This window comes from Mytilus galloprovincialis, chromosome 13 (assembly GCF_965363235.1).
Source record: "Mytilus galloprovincialis chromosome 13, xbMytGall1.hap1.1, whole genome shotgun sequence".
Lineage (NCBI taxonomy): Eukaryota > Metazoa > Mollusca > Bivalvia > Mytilida > Mytilidae > Mytilus > Mytilus galloprovincialis.
In genome coordinates, this window is record NC_134850.1 from 41,330,614 (window position 1) to 41,352,436 (window position 21,823).

At 32.1% G+C, this 21,823-nt stretch overlaps 1 protein-coding gene across 1 annotated transcript in view; it reads right to left on the reverse strand.

The window, feature by feature from the left end:
• The window catches only part of LOC143056305 (uncharacterized), a 313,066-nt gene that overhangs the window by 135,648 nt on the left and 155,595 nt on the right, over positions 1 to 21,823 (reverse strand). Inside the window, exons 19-42 of the mRNA XM_076229390.1 lie at positions 21,126 to 21,284; positions 20,262 to 20,404; positions 19,937 to 20,007; positions 19,467 to 19,633; positions 18,360 to 18,526; positions 16,194 to 16,383; positions 15,190 to 15,354; positions 14,183 to 14,362; positions 11,704 to 11,851; positions 11,256 to 11,333; positions 10,446 to 10,597; positions 9,059 to 9,197; positions 8,170 to 8,382; positions 7,329 to 7,401; positions 6,690 to 6,862; positions 4,769 to 4,896; positions 4,209 to 4,350; positions 3,530 to 3,781; positions 2,777 to 2,819; positions 2,315 to 2,469; positions 1,930 to 2,021; positions 1,395 to 1,440; positions 647 to 901; positions 134 to 188 (exon numbers count right to left, since the gene is read on the reverse strand). Of these exons, the coding sequence (XP_076085505.1) occupies positions 134 to 188; positions 647 to 901; positions 1,395 to 1,440; positions 1,930 to 2,021; positions 2,315 to 2,469; positions 2,777 to 2,819; positions 3,530 to 3,781; positions 4,209 to 4,350; positions 4,769 to 4,896; positions 6,690 to 6,862; positions 7,329 to 7,401; positions 8,170 to 8,382; positions 9,059 to 9,197; positions 10,446 to 10,597; positions 11,256 to 11,333; positions 11,704 to 11,851; positions 14,183 to 14,362; positions 15,190 to 15,354; positions 16,194 to 16,383; positions 18,360 to 18,526; positions 19,467 to 19,633; positions 19,937 to 20,007; positions 20,262 to 20,404; positions 21,126 to 21,284 (3,386 nt within the window). The remainder of the gene's footprint in view (positions 1 to 133; positions 189 to 646; positions 902 to 1,394; positions 1,441 to 1,929; positions 2,022 to 2,314; positions 2,470 to 2,776; positions 2,820 to 3,529; positions 3,782 to 4,208; positions 4,351 to 4,768; positions 4,897 to 6,689; positions 6,863 to 7,328; positions 7,402 to 8,169; positions 8,383 to 9,058; positions 9,198 to 10,445; positions 10,598 to 11,255; positions 11,334 to 11,703; positions 11,852 to 14,182; positions 14,363 to 15,189; positions 15,355 to 16,193; positions 16,384 to 18,359; positions 18,527 to 19,466; positions 19,634 to 19,936; positions 20,008 to 20,261; positions 20,405 to 21,125; positions 21,285 to 21,823) is intronic.

Consider the following 21,823-nt stretch of genomic DNA (forward strand, 5'->3'; position numbering starts at 1 on the left):
TTTTATGAAACTTCCATGAGAAATGTTGAAGCATAAGCATTCATAATGTTGATTTTTCCACATTTGATCAATATTTTCAAGGGACATCACTCTCCTAAAATATTGAAAATAGTGTTTTATACAAAGTACTTACAGAATTTTAACAGGTGCTGGATCACCATCACCAATGGTCAGTTCTTTCTGTGTACCTATAAAATATTACCAAATATTCATATAAATATACCTATATTTTAACAAATATCTAAAACTTGGATGACATTTCTTATGAAAGAATAAAGACAGATTTATAAAATAAGTTGTTATCACAAACATCAAAAAGGTCACCATAGGGATTTCTAGGAAGGGCAAGCTCTCTTAAATTATAACATAGAAAAAATCCCTTACAAAAAAAACTCACAATAAAACATGGTTCTTGCCTGCAGTTCGGACATATGTTCTTGCCCTTAATCTAGATATAGTCTTGCTATTAGTCTACATATGTTCTTGCCCAAAGTCTAGATATGTTCTTTGCCTATTAAATCTAGAAATGCTCCTGCCCAGTCTAAATATATTTTTTTCCCTTAATAAGGAGTAAAACTTTTCACAATAAACACATAAACATTTTCAATATCATGCTAAAGAATTAAGAAAGCTGTAAAAGTCTTACCCCAAGCATACTCAAAGAGAGTCTTCTTGTAAGTCCAGGTTCCAAATCCGACATCTATGGTAAAGTCACAAGGACTCATTTTGAACCAGAATGGAACAGAGTAGGCTATTACTCTGCCTCCCAAAGCTGGTGGTAATGTAAACTTGACATCTATACAGCAGTCCAATCCAAAACAATTATCAGGCATCTCACAGGTTACAAGATGTTTTACAGATGTTGGTAGGTAGGATTTTACATCAATATTCCATGGACAATCTAGATAAATGGAAAATTATATATGCAATTTAAAGAATCTCTAAAGTTTAGCAGTAATGTAACATACATGTATATGTTATCAAAGAAGGTTCAATGAAAACTAAAATTTCTACCTTCCCATTCTGTTGTTAGTTGTGGGGTATAAAAAAAACACTCTCAATTTGTAAGTCGTCATTATAAGATTATGTACAAAAAATTAACTCCAACTTCCACAAACATCATAAAAAAAATCTATTCAACTATTATAACTCTTAAAAAGTCAACAGACCTGATAGAATGGCAATCTCAATCAGTAATTCATAATTATACATAAATTTACCAAAAAATTAAAAATAACTAGAGGCATAATGAAAAAAAAAAATTGCTTGATTTAAAATAGGATGGGTTGTATGAAGAACATTAGTAAAATTTTATGTCACAAGCCATTTAGTGGGAGGACATTAAAATGTTGTAATTAAACTATCAACAAAACAAAAAAATAATCTTTGCATACCTGTTGGTCCTGGAGGTACTGTACAGCTTCCTTTCTGGAATATAGTCTAAAACAGAAAATGGAAAAATATCTTGCTGCAAATTTATTCCGATGGATTCATTATTATTCTATAGGAACCAATTTTCATGGATCTTGTAGATAAACAATAAATATAAAGATCAATGAAGTACCAACTTTTTATAGGCTTATATACAGAAAACCATGAAAATACAAATTTTCCTCAATCTATGGAAATTAGTAACCACATAATATTTGAAGCCACAGTAATACATTTATATTTCTAACTATATCTATCTTATTGATAAAAGATCTTTAGACTAATTTTATGTTTTTATAGCAAATTCAATTTTCTGTTGATGTAAAAGATCACTAAATTTTACCCATATATATTTTTCTGTTATCAGTTCAATGGAATGATGAAATGACCAAATGACCTATGCCAAAAAAACTTGAATTTGCTCTGTGGCGTCAAAATATTTTCAAGAACGTGTCTTATTTCTTTCAATACAGGACATAGTTGGTGTATCCTACTTACATCTAATTTCAACATCCTGAGAATGAGGTCAAATGCCTCAGCTGTAATGGCTCCTCCCAAAGTTTTAGCAAAGTCTGCTATTGCTCCACCACCTAAAAAACAGGAAAACTAATCATAAAATCTCTAAGGGTTTTCATATTTATTGATTGATTTGGTGTCTTTTTGTACATGAAACTCAATTAATTTATACACATTTTTTTACTTCTAATTTAATAACAAATAGTAAAAGTTGCATTATGTAAACTATTTTCTTAATCTACTGATTTTTAACTGTTTTGGTTCATAAATAAACTTTCTTTTAATATTGTCTCCTTTTTTTGGTTGTAACAGAAATAAATTGTATTTACTCCAATGTCCCATCTTTCATTTTGGTCATGCAACTTACCTGGTAATGTGAAATTTTCATTACAAAGAGGAATGGGCACTTCATAATCTGTTATGAAATACTCGTCAAGGACACAGTCTCCTGCAATACAAATCTTGAGTCCAAAGTTCACAATGAATACTTTCTTTACATCAGCGTCACGGTCTATCTTTATCCTGAAAAAGAAAAGTCATTTCTTTAAATTTCTATATTTCTTTTTTATACATTTAAAATACTGTTAAAAAAAATAATTGTTGTACCCCAAGAAAAACTTATTATATAAAAGAAAATGCTTATTGTCACATTGAACTACATGGGAGTGGGGGGGGGGGGACTAAAAAATGTTTGTCTAAAATATGTGAATTTACAACGGAAGATGTGCCTTATCCATTAGCTTTAAATGATATGGAGAAATCAAGATATGTATGTTATAAGATTTTAACCTCAAAATCCACACAGAAAATAAAACGAATAAATACTTACATCACCTTTATCTCAGGTGTTATTTCAAGTAATTCTTCCTTTCCTGAAAAAATAAATTATAACATTAAATTTTTATATGTGTAAATAAATTGCTAACTATTGTATATGTATGAGCATCTTAAGGAGGTAGACCTAGGTTAAGGGAAATAACTCTTAAAATCATCAGTACGCTTGTGTCAACCATTTTTAGCAATATATTCTAAGCTTCTAGGTTACATGGATTATTTTCAATCTGTTTCAGGTCAATGCTTAAAATACATTGATGAACTTTACTTTTACAAACGCTTAACTGATTTAAAGAGTTATTTCCCTGAACCAAGGTCTACCCTCTTAAATCATATAGCAAAAATTATCAGAAATCAATTTGTAAAAATCTGAAATTTATCTATAATGAAACTTGATTTCATCCAATCTCAATCTCCTGAGTACACAAATATCATTACTGACAAAAAAAAACATTAACCATTTAAAATTAAGCTTACTCCCACAAAGCATCCTGCATATATTAAAAAAACACTTTTGAGATGTCCTTAAATGCAGGTATTTCTTTAGTTTAGAAAACAGAAGATGAGTACAGTGCATCACCTTCTGTAAAAACCTTGTCTAAAAAAAAAACATTTAATAAATTTCTTTTAAGTATATTTCTTCACTGTGTATCGTTTATACAACATTCCCCATTCATAAGAATTCAGAAAAAACTGTCATTCCCATTTTTCAAAACCAGCGTAAAGGATGAAGTGACATAACACATACCCCATTCATAAGAAATCAGAATAAACTGCCTTTCCCATTTCTCAAAACCAGCATAAAGGATGAAGTGACAGGGATCCAGTTCTACGTAGGCTTTCAATGCTTTGGTGTAGTCTATGGCCTTGATGGTTACATCAGCACAGGCATCAAATCTCATACAGTTTGGCGACATTTGGTAGTAAAGATGTTTCTTCAGTGTGGGGTTGGTTATAGCAGGGAGAGATAAGGTTTTGTTGAATAGTGCTAGGTAACAGCCTGAAATAAAGAAACATTGCATTATGGGAAGTGTTGACTTTAGACATGATAAAGAAAAAAATATTCATACAAGTCTCAATTCTGATTATTTACTTAGAAATTTTAACATTTCTTCACCTACGAATTTTAACATTTTGTTAACCTCCATGATGTGCTAAATTCTAATTGAAAGCACAATAAGAAGCTAGTACCTTCATATGATTTTCTTATTTCAAAAGCCATATTAATGTACAAAATTGCTCAAATAAAAAATAAATTGACCACAGCTAAAATTTTGATTAGAAGAAGATGTCTGAAAAATCATTGAAATCTAGTCACTAACTGACTTATTGAAGACACAACGTGTCACCAGACAAATAAACTGTCACAACGATCAGTATCAACCGCTTTACTCAATGAGTTAATATCAAGAAATGGTCTTTCTTACTTCTATCATACAGCTCATATCTGGAATTAAGAGCCAGTCTTGTACCAGTGGTGTTTAGGTCTGCATCAATCATTTTGCCTTTAAGTATAGCCAATGTCATATTTTCTGGTCTGGGACAAGGTCCTGTCGCAGCAAGTAAATCCTGAAAAAAGATATTAAGGTATATTTACTGGAGTGAATAGTTTACATTGGCTAATCCTGAAATTTGATTTGTTGCCTAGACAGGGAATATGGACTCATAATCCTGGTCTGTGCCCTATATCCCCTTGGCCTGAAGGCAGAAGTGCAGATTTAAATTTTCCTTTGAATCTGATACAGTTAAAGCTGCTTCGTCAAACTTTATATTTCAGCCCCATAATGTAAATATTGATATTTTATTTTATGATCAGCAAAAAATCAAGCTTATCTTTAAAAAAAATATCATAAGCACATCTACTTATTTCAATTTTCTATAATTTGGATGATTACAGGAAATTTACAAATAAAAAAGATCTTTTATAAACAATACAGAAAAAGATGACATTTCAAATTGTTGTAGATTTTCTCTTAAATATACTTACTGCAGGTAAACCCAGAGCAGCTAAAGCTTCTTCAGCTAGATTGCCTGCCAACTGCTTAGCTGCCTTTTTGCCTGCCTGTTTTAGTCTTTCCAAGACAGCCTCCTTGCTAAAGTATGTTGCCCAGTTTACTGCAATTATAAAATATTCCAATAAATATAAGTCTAAAAAAGGTCACATGTAATGGTTCAGTGTAAAATATGTTGCCTGCTGATTCTTGTACCATAACTCAAAATAATACTTCCACCCCAAATTTTTTAAGGTATCATTCACATATCTTTACTTTTTCACTATAATTGACTTGAAGGTCACCTATTGTCAGGCCACAAATAACTTCCGTTTGGATAAAATATATCAGTCACTTACTATCAGGCCATGAGTAACTTCCATTAGGATAACAGATTGGTAATGGTAAAACAGCTTGATCCAGGAGGTTGATTGTACTTACTATCAGGCCATGAGTAACTTCCATTAGGATAACAGATTGGTAATGGTAAGATAGCTTGATCCAGGAGGTTGATTGTACTTACTATCAGGCCATGAGTAACTTCCATTAGGATAACAGATTGGTAATGGTAAAACAGCTTGATCCAGGAGGTTGATTGTACTTACTATCAGGCCAGGAGTAACTTCCATTAGGATAACAGATTGGCAATGGTAAGACAGCTTGATCCAGAAGGTTGATTGTACTTACTATCAGGCCAGGAGTAACTTCCATTAGGATAACATATTGGTAATGGTAAGACAGCTTGATCCAGGAGGTTGATTGTACTTACTATCAGGCCATGAGTAACTTCCATTAGGATAACAGATTGGTAATGGTAAGACAGCTTGATCCAGGAGGTTGATTGTACTTACTATCAGGCCATGAGTAACTTCCATTAGGATAACAGATTGGTAATGGTAAGACAGCTTGATCCAGGAGGTTGATTGTACTTACTATCAGGCCATGAGTAACTTCCATTAGGATAACAGATTGGTAATGGTAAGACAGCTTGATCCAGGAGGTTGATTGTACTTACTATCAGGCCATGAGTAACTTCCATTAGGATAACATATTGGTAATGGTAAGACAGCTTGATCAAGGAGGTTGATTGTACTTACTATCAGGCCATGAGTAACTTCCATTAGGATAACATATTGGTAATGGTAAAACAGCTTGATCCAAGAGGTTGATTGTACTTACTATCAGGCCATGAGTAACTTCCATTAGGATAACAGATTGGTAATGGTAAGACAGCTTGATCCAGGAGGTTGATTGTACTTACTATCAGGCCATGAGTAACTTCCATTAGGATAACAGATTGGCAATGGTAAGACAGCTTGATCCAGGAGGTTGATTGTACTTACTGTCAGGCCATGAGTAACTTCCATTAGGATAACATATTGGTAATGGTAAGACAGCTTGATCCAGGAGGTTGATTGTACTTACTATCAGGCCATGAGTAACTTCCATTAGGATAACAGATTGGTAATGGTAAAACAGCTTGATCCAGGAGGTTGATTGTACTTACTATCAGGCCATGAGTAACTTCCATTAGGATAACATATTGGTAATGGTAAAACAGCTTGATCCAGGAGGTTGATTGTACTTACTATCAGGCCATGAGTAACTTCCATTAGGATAACATATTGGTAATGGTAAAACAGCTTGATCCAGGAGGTTGATTGTACTTACTATCAGGCCATGAGTAACTTCCATTAGGATAACATATTGGTAATGGTAAAACAGCTTGATCCAGGAGGTTGATTGTACTTACTATCAGGCCATGAGTAACTTCCATTAGGATAACATATTGGTAATGGTAAAACAGCTTGATCCAGTAGGTTGATTGTACTTACTATCAGGCCATGAGTAACTTCCATTAGGATAACAGATTGGTAATGGTAAGACAGCTTGATCCAGGAGGTTGATTGTACTTACTATCAGGCCATGAGTAACTTCCATTAGGATAACAGATTGGTAATGGTAAGACAGCTTGATCTAGGAGGTTGATTGTAACCAAACAATTTTCTTCGTCAGGGTAAGATCCCGGTTCACACAGACCTCCTCCAAATGTTGCAACAGTTTCCAAGTCTGTCTTCTCTATCTTTAAGCTAAATATATATGAAAAATATATTGTTATCATACTTTTATTTCATTTAATCAAAACAAAGTATTTCTAATTTTTGACTACAACAAAAATCATCTACACTAGCTTCATACCTTTGATTGTATTCTTTGGGGTCATGATTTAAAATTCAGGATCAAATGTTAGGTCTTTAAGCCACATTTTATGACTATGTTCAAACAAAGCCTCCCTCTTTTTCTAACTTTCAAGGCAAGCCAAATGAAGATCAATTTAGGCAACAACAAAATTTATTTCCACATTTTCAGCCATTAAAGTTCTTTGTTACCTGTCTTTTAATTTTATACTCATCTTTGTTAGTCATTAAACCTTTTAACAATTTTCTTTTGAGGGACACTGTAAACGAAATGTGAGTTTGATCTACTTAATATTTTTTACAAGTATGATGATGACTTGTTATTAATGTTTTCAAATATGAGTAAAAGTATACTTACAAGACAACAATTTCCAGATCTCCTATCACTGGGATGGGGAAGACAATACCAGTATTTATTATTTTCTCTATACCTGTTAAAATAAATGTAAAAGACCATAAGACAACTGCAAAATTGATGACTATTTACCAGTGTATAAAATCATTTCTACTATATATGTTTTTTCCATCTGTTTCACATGTACTAGTGTTTTGTTATCTTTAAAACCCATTGAGTTTACCCATCCTGGTCACGGCACCAATGTGACAGATGGGTAAACTCAATGTCTGGACAGGCAGTAGCCAATGTCTATTTTGTTTGAGTGTATAATCTCAACTCAATGTAGAAATATAATACATAACAATAGAACAACGTTAACAAAAGATGTAGTGAGGTTAACATGGACAAATGAAAACAGCGTAAAAAGTAGCATTATTGTTTGACGTAAGTAAAACTATCTTAAAATCACCGACAGTTAGGTTATTATATGAACTGAATATTGTCTTGCATTCTTATATGCACCTTTTGTAATTACTTCAGTAGTTATTAAGATAAAAAGTAGGATTAAGTACTTACAAAAAACCTTAATCTCATCACCTATAAATAAGCCTATACTGTGGATTCATTATAATTCGTTGGATACCAATTTTTGTGGCTTTCGTGGGTACAGGTGAACCACGAAATTAAATGTTCAACGAATTACAAAATTTCAATAGGATTATATGCAAACCTTAGCAAAACCACGAAATTAAAGATCTATGAACATGCAAGTTTTCGGTAATCCACGAAAATTGGTACCGACCAAAATAAATGAATCCACAGTATCAATTGATTAAATAAACTTGTCACTGCTTTTACATACCATCAAAATCAAGTTTTGGAAGCTGTATTTCTCCCTTAAACATATCAAAACCATAGCTGAACTTGAAAGTACATGGGTTAAAGTTAGCATAAGCTTTAACCACTCTGAGAAACATGGATATTTTGACATTCATGCAACATTCTACGGCCATACAGTCACTGGAGAAGATGCAGTATACTTTCTTTGGCAATGTGAAAGCCATCAGTGGACACTCTACAATAAAGAAATTTTCAAGTTATAAGACCATAATATAAAATTGCAAATATCAAATAGCTGCAGAAGGGTGATTTGGTCAAATCGACACTAACATTTAAATTTCTTTTTTTCAGTGTGGTTTTTCATAAAGATAACATAAAATAATTAAAATTTAAGTTTGGTGTTTTTTGTTTATATGTTAGTGCCTGTCGAATTGATTCCATTAATTGAACTTAAACTTCTTCAAAAACTACCTCGACCAAAAACTTTAACCTGAAGCGAACCGACGGACAGATGGACGGACGGAGGCACTGACGAGAAAACATAATGCCCCTCTACTATGGTAGGTTGGGCATAAAAATATTTCGTATTATAGAATTATAAAATAGTGAGCTGCCTTTTATACTGCTAGCCCTGGTATACGGATATCCTTTGAGATCAGTCATAATTAGTCTAAAGGCAATCACTTTTATTGCAGTATATTTTTGAAAAGGTTTAAACGGGTAAACATATCAGTAATGGACATCTTCTTTTTTATAAGTAGCAAGTCTAAAAACACCAAACTTTCGAGTCAGTTTTTTTGTACTCATACTCCAAAATCAACAAATCAAAATGCTGGATTTCAAGTTTAGAGCATGATTTTTGTACTCCGAGCACTGAGCAAAGTTTTATGATTTCAACCCCAGATACATACGGTTATCCTGGTCCATAATTCTTTTAATCATTTGTTCTCTAGTTCCATTGATTGGTTTCCCTCTTTCCTGTAAGGTCTGTTTGATTTGTTCATCTGTCAGTTCATGTGGGTTAAAACATGGCTTGTTGTCAATTATGGCCTGCAAATAATAGAATTGACAGATTTTAAAATAGAAATAGAATTCAATACAATATGATATGGAAGAGTGCAAGGATTGTTTTCATTTTATGTATTTATTTTACTTGCATACAGTTTCATTTTATTTTTCATTTCATGCTTGTATGTCCTTCTGGTGTTTGCTACTGGAAGTTAAGCTAACAACAACCAATCAATCAATCTTTGTAGTTTTTTGTACAATAGGGTTTAAGGTGGTACCTAACACTACAGGGAGATAACTCTGTAAAGTCAGCTAAACGTTTTAATTACATTGTGTTGTAAAAGAAATATTAAGCTTCTAAATGATGAAAATTGCTGTTTGACAAACTGCTATATAACCAGTGTAATATTTCTGACAAAACGGTTGGTTCAAAATTTTTGAAATTTTGAAATTTTTGTAAAAGGGTCAAAGTAAATACTTTGACAAAATTTTATGAAAATTAAACGACCTAATTAATTTTAGTGAAAGTGTTGGGTACCACCTTAAATAAAATAGAAAAACCTCTATCATAATGATATTTTATAACTTTTAGACAACCAACCCAGCTCAAAATATATTAAGACATAACGAAATTAAACACAATCATTGTATTGTCAATTCATTATTATTTGTTGCATACTAATTTTCGTGGATTTCGTGGGTACAGTTGAACCATGAATTTAAATGTTCAACGAATTGCAAATTTTCTATAGGGTTGTATGCAGACTTAAGGATGTACTTAGGTGAGGTTTTGGAATTTGTGTCAAATGTTTGGACTCCTTGGTGATTTTCCATACAATACAATGTAAAATATTTTGTCCCATAACACCCATTTATTTTTTCATATAAGATATAATAGCTCATAAAAGGTCATTTACCAAAATTTTAGAAGATTCTTGATTTTCTCTCTTTTATTTTGAGACCCAAATAATACCAATGCAAATATAAGGTACAAGTCCGAGTCAGCCTTTTCCCACCATATTTTAAATCTCAAATATCTTGAAAAGGAGGTCCATGACCTATCAATATTTTTAGCTTATTTTCATTCTTAATTGATGCTCTACCAGCTTATAGTATCAATTTCAAATTCTTAATTTATCAATTTTCACATAACCTCACCTAAGTACATCCTTAAGCAAAACAATGAAAATGAATATCCAAAAAATGCAGGTCTTTCCCAGTCCATGAAAATTGGTACCCACCAAAATAAATGAATCTACAGAATTAAATCTGGATTTTGATGCCACTCACCTGTAGAGTTTTTAGAGTTTGAACGAACTTTGCCCTGCTGTCTGTCATTCCCAATTTTGTTAAAAACTCAATAATTGTCCCCATCTTCAGTCTACGTAGAGAAAACTTCTTCATAAAGCTGTCTGCTTTTGCCATCAGGGTTGCAAATGGACCTAAGAAATATAATCGAATAATTAACCAATGATGAACAAAATGACAATAAAATAACATTCAAATTAAGATATTTTAAGTTACAATAGTGTCTCTTGATGAAAACAATCATGTTTTCTTGCAGCAAAAACCAGTCGTATATCCAAAAAAAAAGTTCTTCAAAGAGTAAAAATTCATACAGCTGCTAGCTAGTTTTCTAACAGTTTAATATTTTTAAATGTTGTTTTTCAATAGAACAGGTGCTATCACAGAAACACTATTTGTACAGATTTAATTCAGATAGTCAAAAGTGAAAAAAACATGACAGTGTGTGATAAAACTAAGCAAATACTTATATCATTTATTAATCAGTTTCCTAACTTATATTCAACTGCTGAATAAAGATTTGGAAAAAAGTAGCATGAGTATCTCCTAATATTGGCATTTTTAATATACATTATTGAAATTTGACTATTGCTAAATTTAATTAAATACTCCTCTGAATTGTTTTCTTTTTGTCATTTCAGGGCCTATTATAGCTGACTATGCGGTATGAGTTTTGCTCATTGTTGAAGGTCGTACAGTGACCTATAGTTGTTAACTTCTATGTCATTTGGTCTCTTGTGGAGAGTTGTCTCATTGGCAATCATAACACATCTTCTTATTTATATATATACCTACCTTTCTTTCCATTTTTGGAGTCATCAGGTAAGTTGTTTGCATTAGCCTTAGTTTTGGTATACATTCCATCTGGATTACCTACAACAAAGTATAATATATGTTAATGACAAGAGTATTTCATATATCCTTTGATGTATTATCATTGTAAAAATGGTGTATGCATGTGTACTCTAAACAGCACATACAAAAAAACACATTCAAATTTGAATATAAATGTATCATAACTTCTTCAAAGAACCTGGAAATATTTATCTACATATTCTTTAAACAAACATAATGTAACTTTCTTGGGAACATCTTTACTCATAAATATTCTTTGCAATCATCAATAATGAATTTAAATTAAATGTCAGAATGCATGTTTAATGTCTAGTAGCACAGATGAAAATGAAATGTTCATATTACTGCTTATACTGCATTTTTTATTTTTTCAGCAATGTAAACCTACTTTTAATGGTGTCTGCTTCTGATCCTGGGTCTTCACTAGCTGCTGGTGCTGCAGGCGCTATAACTTTACTCTTATCTAACTTTGGACTTGTGTTATTTTGAGCCTGTCCACCAAGTCCCACAATTACTCCAGCAGCTATTGTCTCAAACTGAAAAAAAAACATCAAACTTTATTAGTAAGTTGACTTTGGCTTTGTATCTTCCAGAAGGTGCAACCATATTTCGCATCAACTCCAAATACTATCATCTGACAGAAAACTCTACCAGTGTGTAAATAACTTTACCTTGCAGCTTAACAACCAAGTTTTGCAATAAATTCACCTTTATAGGTCTTAATCAATTCATTGGTAATAAGGGTTCACTTCATTTTATCTTTTAATAAACAGCTGTGCCACAAGTGCATGATACACCAATCGTCTTGTGAAAATTACATAATAAATTTTTTTTGGAATAGCACAGGGGTTGTACAGGGAGTTATGCTAAGTATATTCTAACTCATTCCTTATTCCTGCTGAATAGAAATTTTTCATGAGACAGAAAAAAAATTGCTCACACTATGTTTTATAAGTTTTTTACCAAAAAGCTCAATTCCTCAAACATGAAATAAAGAATCATCACGAAAAAGTATACAGATCTTCAGATTAATATAACTAACAAGTGTGTGAAGTTTTATGCAATAATGATAAATGGTTCCTGAGATACGACTCGACATGTGACCCCCCTCCCTTTTTTTTACAAAAAACTCAATAGCTCTAAAATGAAATTAAGAATCATTACTAAAAAGTAAACAGATCTTCAGATTAATATAACTAAGGAGTGTGTAAAGTTTTAAGCAATAATCATAAATCGTTTTTGAGATACGGCGCGACATGTGAAAAAAACACCCCTGTTTTAGTTACAAAGTCTCATAACTCAAAAAGTTCAAATCTTATTTTCACCAAAAAGTATACAGATTGTTTGACCATCATAAGAAAGAAATATATAAAGTTTCATGAAATTTGGACAAGTCGTTCTCAAGTTACGGTGCGACATGTTTACGCCGGACAGACAGACAGACGGACAGCACGACAGACATATGGACATTTGTATACTATAATACGTCCTGTCAAAATTTTGACAGGCGTATAAAAAAAAAAGCAAGATCTTATGAAACTGAATTGTTTGCCGCAAACTTGCAGCAGACTTGCTGCAAGCTTGCGGCAAACACAAAGTTTGCAGGAACACATAAAATAGTGTTTGCAGATGTTTGCCGCTAGCTGCAAACTTCCGGCAAACATTGCTGCAAGCTTGCGGCAAGTTTGCAGAAACATCAATGTTTGCCGTAAGATTGCCAGAAAGTTTGAAATAATAAAGAATGTTTGCCGCAAGATTGCAGAAAACTTTGACTATTCTATATGTTTGCCGCAAAGATTGCAGAAAACTTTGACCATTCTCTATGTTTGCCAGAACATTGCAGGAATAACACAATAATATTGAATATTGACTGGGGTTTGGAAATGCATTTCACATATAAGAGATCAAGGAGGCATTTTGGTTCAGTAATATGGGGTAATCAGTATGTAATTTTGTAAGTACAAATGATTAATAGAACTTCATGCTTTAATGAAATAATTAATCTTATGATCATACATAATTGTGTAAGCCTCTATATATACATGTATGTGTGATTGAAAAACTTAAGCTATTATAAGTTTTAATTTATAACTGATGTACTGCACCATCAAGATCATGTTTATTAAGATTAAGTTAAATTCTGTAATGCAATTATTACCTAGCTTTATAGTCTCAATACACATTTGAGATTTTACCTTGTTCATTTTTTAATACAGGTATATCATGTCATTTGAGAATGACTTCTGCCCCTTTTTCAAAACTCAAATGCATGTATGTATTTCCTTAAATCTCACGAGTTCGCAAGAATTCTTTCAATGACTGTTTGTATAAAGACAGGAATTGACCTTGTAAAAATGTTGCTGTGTAATTTGAAAGAGATAAATTGAATGTGTTTTCACGCGTGACATTAGTATATGTGTAGTTCCTGCAAGTTTGTCGCAAGTTTGCAACAAACATTTGCCGCAAGCTTGCAGCAAACAATTGCCACAAGCTTGCGGCAAATCTAATTTGCATAATTATGTTTGCAGCAAGCTTGCTGCAAACTTCATTTGCATGGTAAAATGGTTGCAGCAAGTTTGCTGCATTGCTGCAAATGTTTGCCGCTGGGCTTTTTTTTCGGTAAGGACCCATCTGAATAAAAGAATTGAAAAAAAATTGTTAACCTATTGTCCCTATGTTATAATGCCCCTAACTGTGATGAATTACTAACTTTATGCCATTAATTTCTTAGATTCCATTTTCTTCAATGTGTCCATGCTTTTCATGTAAGTTTCTCACTCAGTACATTGTCACACTTGTTTACTGTTAAAAAATAAAGTTCAGTCCAAATAGCAGAAACAGAAGGAGAGTGTACTGTATTTACTTACCTTATAAACTAATTTGTAGTCATCACATGTCTGTATCCACTTTGGAACTTCAAAGAATCTTGGAGACAGGAACTTGGTAGGATCAACAGTTCCATTGCCTTTCTTCATGGCAAAGTGGATACTGTTGAATGGATAACAAGGTGACTGTTTTACAGTACCAATGGGAGCTCCTGCAGCAATCTATTAATAGCAAATACATCATGTTATTTGGTTTTTAACAGATATCATATGGGTCATTCAAAGACAAACTTACAGCATGTACACTCAATAGCAGTTGAAACATGAACTAAAACTAGAGACTGTAGAGGAATCTTTATTATAATTGATCTTGTAATTTTTTCAAAAAGTTTGTTGAATGCAGTTTCAATCATACTATTATAAAAAACATAATATTAAGTAAAGATCACCATGATTTTATCCAAGCTTCATGTTATGCAGAATTCTGCATATAATGTTAGGATTATACTTCTTATCTTCAACACTACTAAAAGCCATGGTGACCTAATGGTCTAAGTAGTTGAACTACTAATCACTAGCCTGTCAACACTGAGACTGTGATTTTGAGTGCCACACATGAGATCATGTTCAATCTTAATTGGCAAGGATTGTTAGTTTTCCTACTGAAGGTCAAAGGTTTTCTCCAGCTTCTCCCATCAATAAAAATTTGCTACCAGGAAATAGCAAACAGTGTTGAAAGTGGCTTATACACCAATTGCGCCATCATTCTAAAGGACTTGAATGTATTCATACAGAAATTCAAATTATGGAATTTCAAAACACATATGAAAAGATTGCTCTTAGAAAATGATATGAGAAATAATAAGACTTAAGAATTCATTAGGATGTGTCACCTTCTATTGTACGTGGAGGCAAACAAATTATTTTCCTAATTATTTTTTTCAACAGCAATACAGTTAAATCTATTATAAAACTATTATATAATAACACATTTATCTCCCTTGGTAAATAAATTGTTCAAAGAATATCATTTTTCTAATAAAACTCACCCTGTTTTCAATGTAAAGTTGGTCTGTTTTATGCAGAATAGTTTTATTGACTGTAACACCATTTATATAGATCTTTATGTCCTTTAACGCAGCAGTGTTTGCCTCAATGATAACCTCATCTGGGTTATCTCCCTTATAAACAATTCCTGGGAAAGGAGCAACCAACTGTAACAAATATTTATAACTGTAAGCTTCACAAATTTACATATTATCCATTAAAGCAAATTAAATATACAATTTCAAGATCAGAAATATGTGAAGACTATAATATTTGAAAAAAAAACAAAATACTATAACGTAACATTTCTGTAAGAGAGAGAGAGAGAGTTATACCAAATTGCAGCATGCTCTGATTTGTAGAAATATACTAAAAAGTGGATGTAAGAGGGTAGGTGAGATTTTCTTCAATCAAAGTACTTGTAAGCACAGAAGGCTAAAGATAAAATTAAATATTGCATTGTCAATAAACCATTGATTGTAGTTGATTCAACTACAATTCTGGAAGATAACTTCAAATTTTAAAGATGACTTTAACAATGACATCATTTATATTTTTAGAACAGATATTAGATTCCTGCACCTTGCAAATGCTATGTAATTTTCATGACAGGTGTAACATTGTTTTGTGACTTGAATATCTGAGCATATATTACATTGATTAATTTCTGGAAATGTTCATCGATAGGATGTATAAAACGTTATGATCAATGCACTATATTTTGTGTATCAAAAAGGTATTGATAAGCATTGGAAGATTTTGCCATCAAGACAGTAACAGAGGTTTGATTGCATTTCATACAGCAGTCTATACCCCAAAATGATCACAAATAATATACTTTCCTGTGAATAATTTTTCTTTCATCAAAGGACATGTGCCAAAATACAAAGGGAGGACCAGAGGGTCAAAGTCCCCTTATGGGGATATATATATGGTAAATGCATAGACTTTGAACATGTCAAAAGTATCCTATCCTCCCACATCGATCTTAATAGAATTTACTTACCGTTTGTCCAACATCGATTTCAAGGTCCACACCATCTACTGCGTATTCTCCTTGGCCAGATTTTTTCATTTTAGAAGGATAAAATCCTTCTCCTTCACAAGGCCCTGCATCTAATCTGTACAATCTTGGAAAGTCCTTGTGGCATTTGGGTCCAAAAAGTGTGTTGATAATAGACTGTCCAAATTCATATCTGAAATATTGTTAAATTGTATTATCTTAGACAGTGTTCCAGCTAGGATTTCAAAAGGGCAGGGTGCCAATCCTGAAAAAGGGCATTTGACGCGTGATATGATAATATGAAAAGGGAATGTTTTAATAAAAATATTTATCAATCATTGTGTTTATTCATTGAATCACTGGTTATACAAGAACAACATCATAAGCCCATATAGAACTCTATCTTTCTACTTTTTAGGCTGAAAAACTTGTCAAGTAGCTTGTCACACAAGTTTTTAGATCATTGCTTGGCACAGTTGAGCTTTATATGCAGTATGTTTTGAAAGGTGACCTGCTTCATTCTGTTTCTATGGTCTGACACACTTTACCAGTTTCACCTTTCTACCTCTGCTGTGCTTAATGGCAATACAGCACAAAACAGCTGTGCTCAGTAAATGAACAATGTTAGGATATAGCAACAATTTGTATTAAAAAATAAAGAATACAGAAAAAAATGACCAAGGCACCCTACCAACACTGCTACTAAGACCCTCTTTAACTTAAATTGCCATAACTCAAAATACCTAAACATATAAATTCTTAAGCAAAAAGTATGTAGACATAGAATATGTTAAGTGTGCTACTCAATGCTAGGAAAAAATCAGATTGAGTTATCTTTCTATATTCGGGTGTGCTCCTTCTTTGGAGGATTATAAACAGTACGAAGAAAATGTAAATTATATGATCAACAATATGGCGGCCGATTTTGTTATTGTAGTATAAAAGATGAGGGCAGTCAATGACAAATACGTGTGAATTTGCTATTTATTTCATGGAAAACAAGTAACACGAGGTCTGCAACGAGTTGATTATGGTTTTCAACTTTCTGTCATTATGTTTTTTCATGACACCAGTTGTAACCGTTGATTAGCTTGGGGTCCTAAACAAAGTCATAAACTTTTCGCCAGGTAAATTTAGTAATTAGCGGATCATATCAATACGAACAAAATAATATACAATCGATCTTCAAAAAAGGCAGGGCGCCCTGGAAACTGTAAAAAGGGCACAGGGTGGCACTCGGGAAAGGGCGGGCGCTGCGCCCTCTGAAAACGGCCTAGCTGGAACACTGATCTATGTATTTTATGAGATATTCATAGGTGATATCAGTGTTTTCCCCTCTTATTAAAGGTAAGTTATTCATGTCATCAATAAAAAAAAGGTAAGCTCATCATGTCAACAATAAACATAGTGAAGCTTTCAATGCCTCAATAAACAAGGGTATGCTAATCATACTGACAATTAGTGAATGTAAACTTCACAAGTATTAAAAAATCAAAGATAAGCTATTCATGTCCTCAATTAATAAAGGGAAGCTATTCAGGTCATCAGCTAACAAAGATTAGCTATTTGTGTCCTCAATAAACAAAGGTAAGGTAATCATGTCGACAATAAACAAAGTGAAGCTATCAATGTTCTCATATCGACCATAAGCAATGGTAAGCTATACAAGTCATATAAAAACAAAGATAAACTATTCATGCCCTCATTAACAAAGGGAACCTATTCAGGTCCTCGACTAACAAGGATTGGCTATTATTGTCTTTAATTAATAAAAATATTTTATGTTCACAAAAAAAAAAGAAATAAAAGCTAGTAGCCTAGAATAAAACAAAACTTTAAACCAGTTACAGATCAATCAATCATTATGAAAAATTAGAATTTTTAAGTACAATTTCTCTGATACTTTCTATCTTTAATCACAGTGAAAATAATGCCAATAGCTACAGGTATTTGACATTTCTAAAAAATGACTACCATCAGACTCCATGAATCATCAGTCCTAGCAACCTTTAAGACCTTTATAGCTGTTTCACCCCTATGCTTTGTTTTTATATGATGTTAACCTAATTAGTTTGTTAAACCCTAAGCTTGTCAGTCAAATCCCTACCTAAAAATATTTATACAAAAAGTTAAAACAAAAGAATTTTAGAAAAAAACCTTAAAACATACCCTTCCTTCAGTATTGCATATGCCTCTTTCACTTTTTTCACAAGACCAAAGAAGTCTCCATATTTTTTCATAAATTTATCAGCAATTCCTCGCAGATCATCAAACGGTTCCAAAAGTTCATCAATAATATTAGTTAAATTATCAATGATCTGTTCTTTTATTTGTTGCTGTAAAAAAGAATAAAAATGTCAAATACTCTATATAATAATAAAAGCTTCTAAATATAGATGGACATATACAGAAAGCAGATTATTTTTGCGGGTGTAATATTTTGCGATTTTCATTGAATAAGGTATACGAAATATTTTGGCGAAATTCAAAACTTTTATCAATACCTTTTGTGCAGTTTAAAATTGGCGGAATTTATTTTGGCAAATTTGTTCTATCCGCAAAAAATAATCGAAAATTTACACACAGCGAAAATAACCCGTTATATGGTATTTGATGATGATCATGGATGCTATCAAATGTCCTGAGGCTAATTAAATGCATTTTCAGGACAAGAACATGTGCATGCAATATGAATAAAAGCTCTGCTTTGTTCTAGCTAAACATCCTGAACCAGATGTGTTACATTCAAGTTCACAAGGTAACAGTTCATAGGAAAATATTTTACCAAATGCATTACCGGTAAATTCAGAAATTGTGATTGTTCAACAATTAATGCAAAGACAATTATAGGAAATACTGCTTACAAATGGCGCTTTTAAAATTTAAGATGCAAAGTTTTTAACTATGCCACTCCTATCTTGTTGCAGTTTATTTTTGCAATTATAAAACCATCGTGAAATTTAGTATTTTGACCTGGGTGGTCCAGTCTTTAATCATTTTTAATGTGCTAACTCACAAAGTTACAGTGTCAAGGAAGACATGTCTTTGCTTTTGCTTAACAACTGAAAATTATGTGCTTTTATAGATATGATGCATTAATATTAATTTTCAAGTCTCCATTTTTCTCCCACACTTGAGGCCACCACATTATCATGAGACTATTACGACAGTCATCAGTAATGCAAATACAATTTCTTTGATATCCACTTAATTGATGACTCAAAATCTACCCAATTCCCAGAGAATTACTTCATAAAACTGATAAATCTAACTTACCTGTGAAACTTTGCCCTTAGTGAATTTTGCAACAGGATCTTCTCCTGCAATAACAGTTGTTGCTATCCAGTTTGGTCCACCTGTAGCCAAGGCTTTTACGGCTTGTTGTGAAAGAGCCCAAATTTCTTCAAAAACTGTTACAATATCCCACCAGTATGGTTTTTCATCTGCAAAATAAAAAATATTTTAGTTACAAATGACAGCTGATTTGATTACATTCTTTTTAATAAACTTGATTAACCTGAGTCATGATGCAAAATGTTAACAGGAAGTAATAAGACTAGAAAAACAAAATGTGGTTATTTCTGTTTTTCAGGTTCTGGTACATGTAAGCTGTTAGTAGATTGTTTCAACATTGTTATAAACCTTGACCTTAGTTTGACTGTGAATAAAGGTCAATGGACAATAGACTAAATTATTATGCAATTGGCAGACCTTTTTTTTTGTGTTTTTTTTATATGTTAACTTACCTTTCAAGAAGAAGCAAGCCTCTTGTGTTTTATTCTTTGCATCAAGTAAGGCCTTTATAGACATAAAAATCCTGCAACAAAAATATGTAAATGAGGAGCAAATACATAATTATGATCCTTCATTTTTAAACAACATTTGAAACAGATATTTCAATTTTTGAAAAGGTCAAATAATAAAATTCAATAAAAATCCATCCAAATCCCAATTATACTTGTATCAATATTTCATAGACCTTCACGCATTTCATTATTTTTAAGAATTGTCTACGTTATTCTACAATCCCAAAAAATTTAGCGGTTATGTATTGAATTCAAGTCTACTCACTGTACAACACCTTTGCCAATCTTAACTAAAGCTGTTTTAGGATCTTTCATTATGACCTTGAAACCATCAATGATATCAACGATACTTTCATAAATAAGTTTGGCATTCTGTGGAATTATTACAGTGATAGTCTGCACCAATGTCTGAAAAATAAAAATAAGTCATAAATAAGTTTGGCATTCTGTGGAATGATAACAGTGATGGTCTGCACCAATGTCTGTAAGATAAAAATAAATCATAAATAAGTTTGGCATTTTGTGGAATTATAACAGTGATGGTCTGCAACAATGTCTGAAAGAGAAAATAAATCATAAATAAGTTTGGCATTCTGTGGAATTATAAGAGTGATGGTCTGTACCAATGTCTGAGAGATAAAAATAAATCATAAATAAGTTTGGCATTCTGTGGAATGATAACAGTGATGGTCTGCACCAATGTCTGAAAAATAAAAATAAATCATAGATAGGTTTGGCATTCTGTGGAATGATAACAGTGATGGTCTGCACCAATGTCTGAAAAATAAAAATAAATCATAAATGAGTTTGGCATTCTGTGGAATTATAACAGTGATGGTCTGAAACAATGTCTGAAAGATCAAATAAATCATAAATAAGTTTGACATTCTGTGGAATGATAACGGTGACGGTCTGCACCAATGTCTGAAAGATAAAAGCATATATAAACATAGAAGGTTTAAAATATATTTATCTGTAGAAATGACATATAGGTAAAAAAAAAATCTGTTTCTTTTAAAAAATTATTAAAATAGTAAACAAAACAAAATTTCTACAATTATCTTTTCTCATCTTGACATTGCTTTTGCTTTCAAGTGTGATTGCATGAATATTCTTAAATCCAACTTACATTATAAAAGTTCATTATGTCTGTTTTAACATCATTAAAGACTGTTGTTACTTTAACAATCAGATTTCTGAGTGGTCTTAGAAAGGGAGGTAACTCCTCTTCATCGAGCTGTCCTAACATTTTCATCACATTGGCTGCTTTGTCTCTAAGACCCCAAACCTGATAAAAATCAAGAAAATAATTTAAAACAAACATCAGGCATCAGCAAATACAATTCAAATAAACTAATCATAGACAAGAAAGACTTGAATTTAGGATGAAAATAAATGTACCTAATATCTATAAACATGATCTCTGAAATCAAGACCTAACAAAAAGATAAATGAGTAATTAACAGTAAAGATCAGATTGTCCTATTCTTTGTATGAATTTGTTTTATTTTAACACTTGCCCTCTGACAAAATATCATCTCTCTATGGCAATGATATAAACCTTTAATCAAAACTTGAACAAAATCAGCAATCTATAATATGTAGGTCACAATGACTTAATTTACATGCATTCATTCATTGATATTAAAACAATATACACATACAAATCATCCATCTCTCTCTTTCTATCAGTTTTTGCAGCAAACGTCCTTCTCACTCTTTCAACCAAACTCTTCAAAAATTTGTTTCCCTCATTTTATAACTTTGTGCATGTATTTATATTGACAATTTAGACATATTTAAATTCTCAATATATTTCTACTTGAA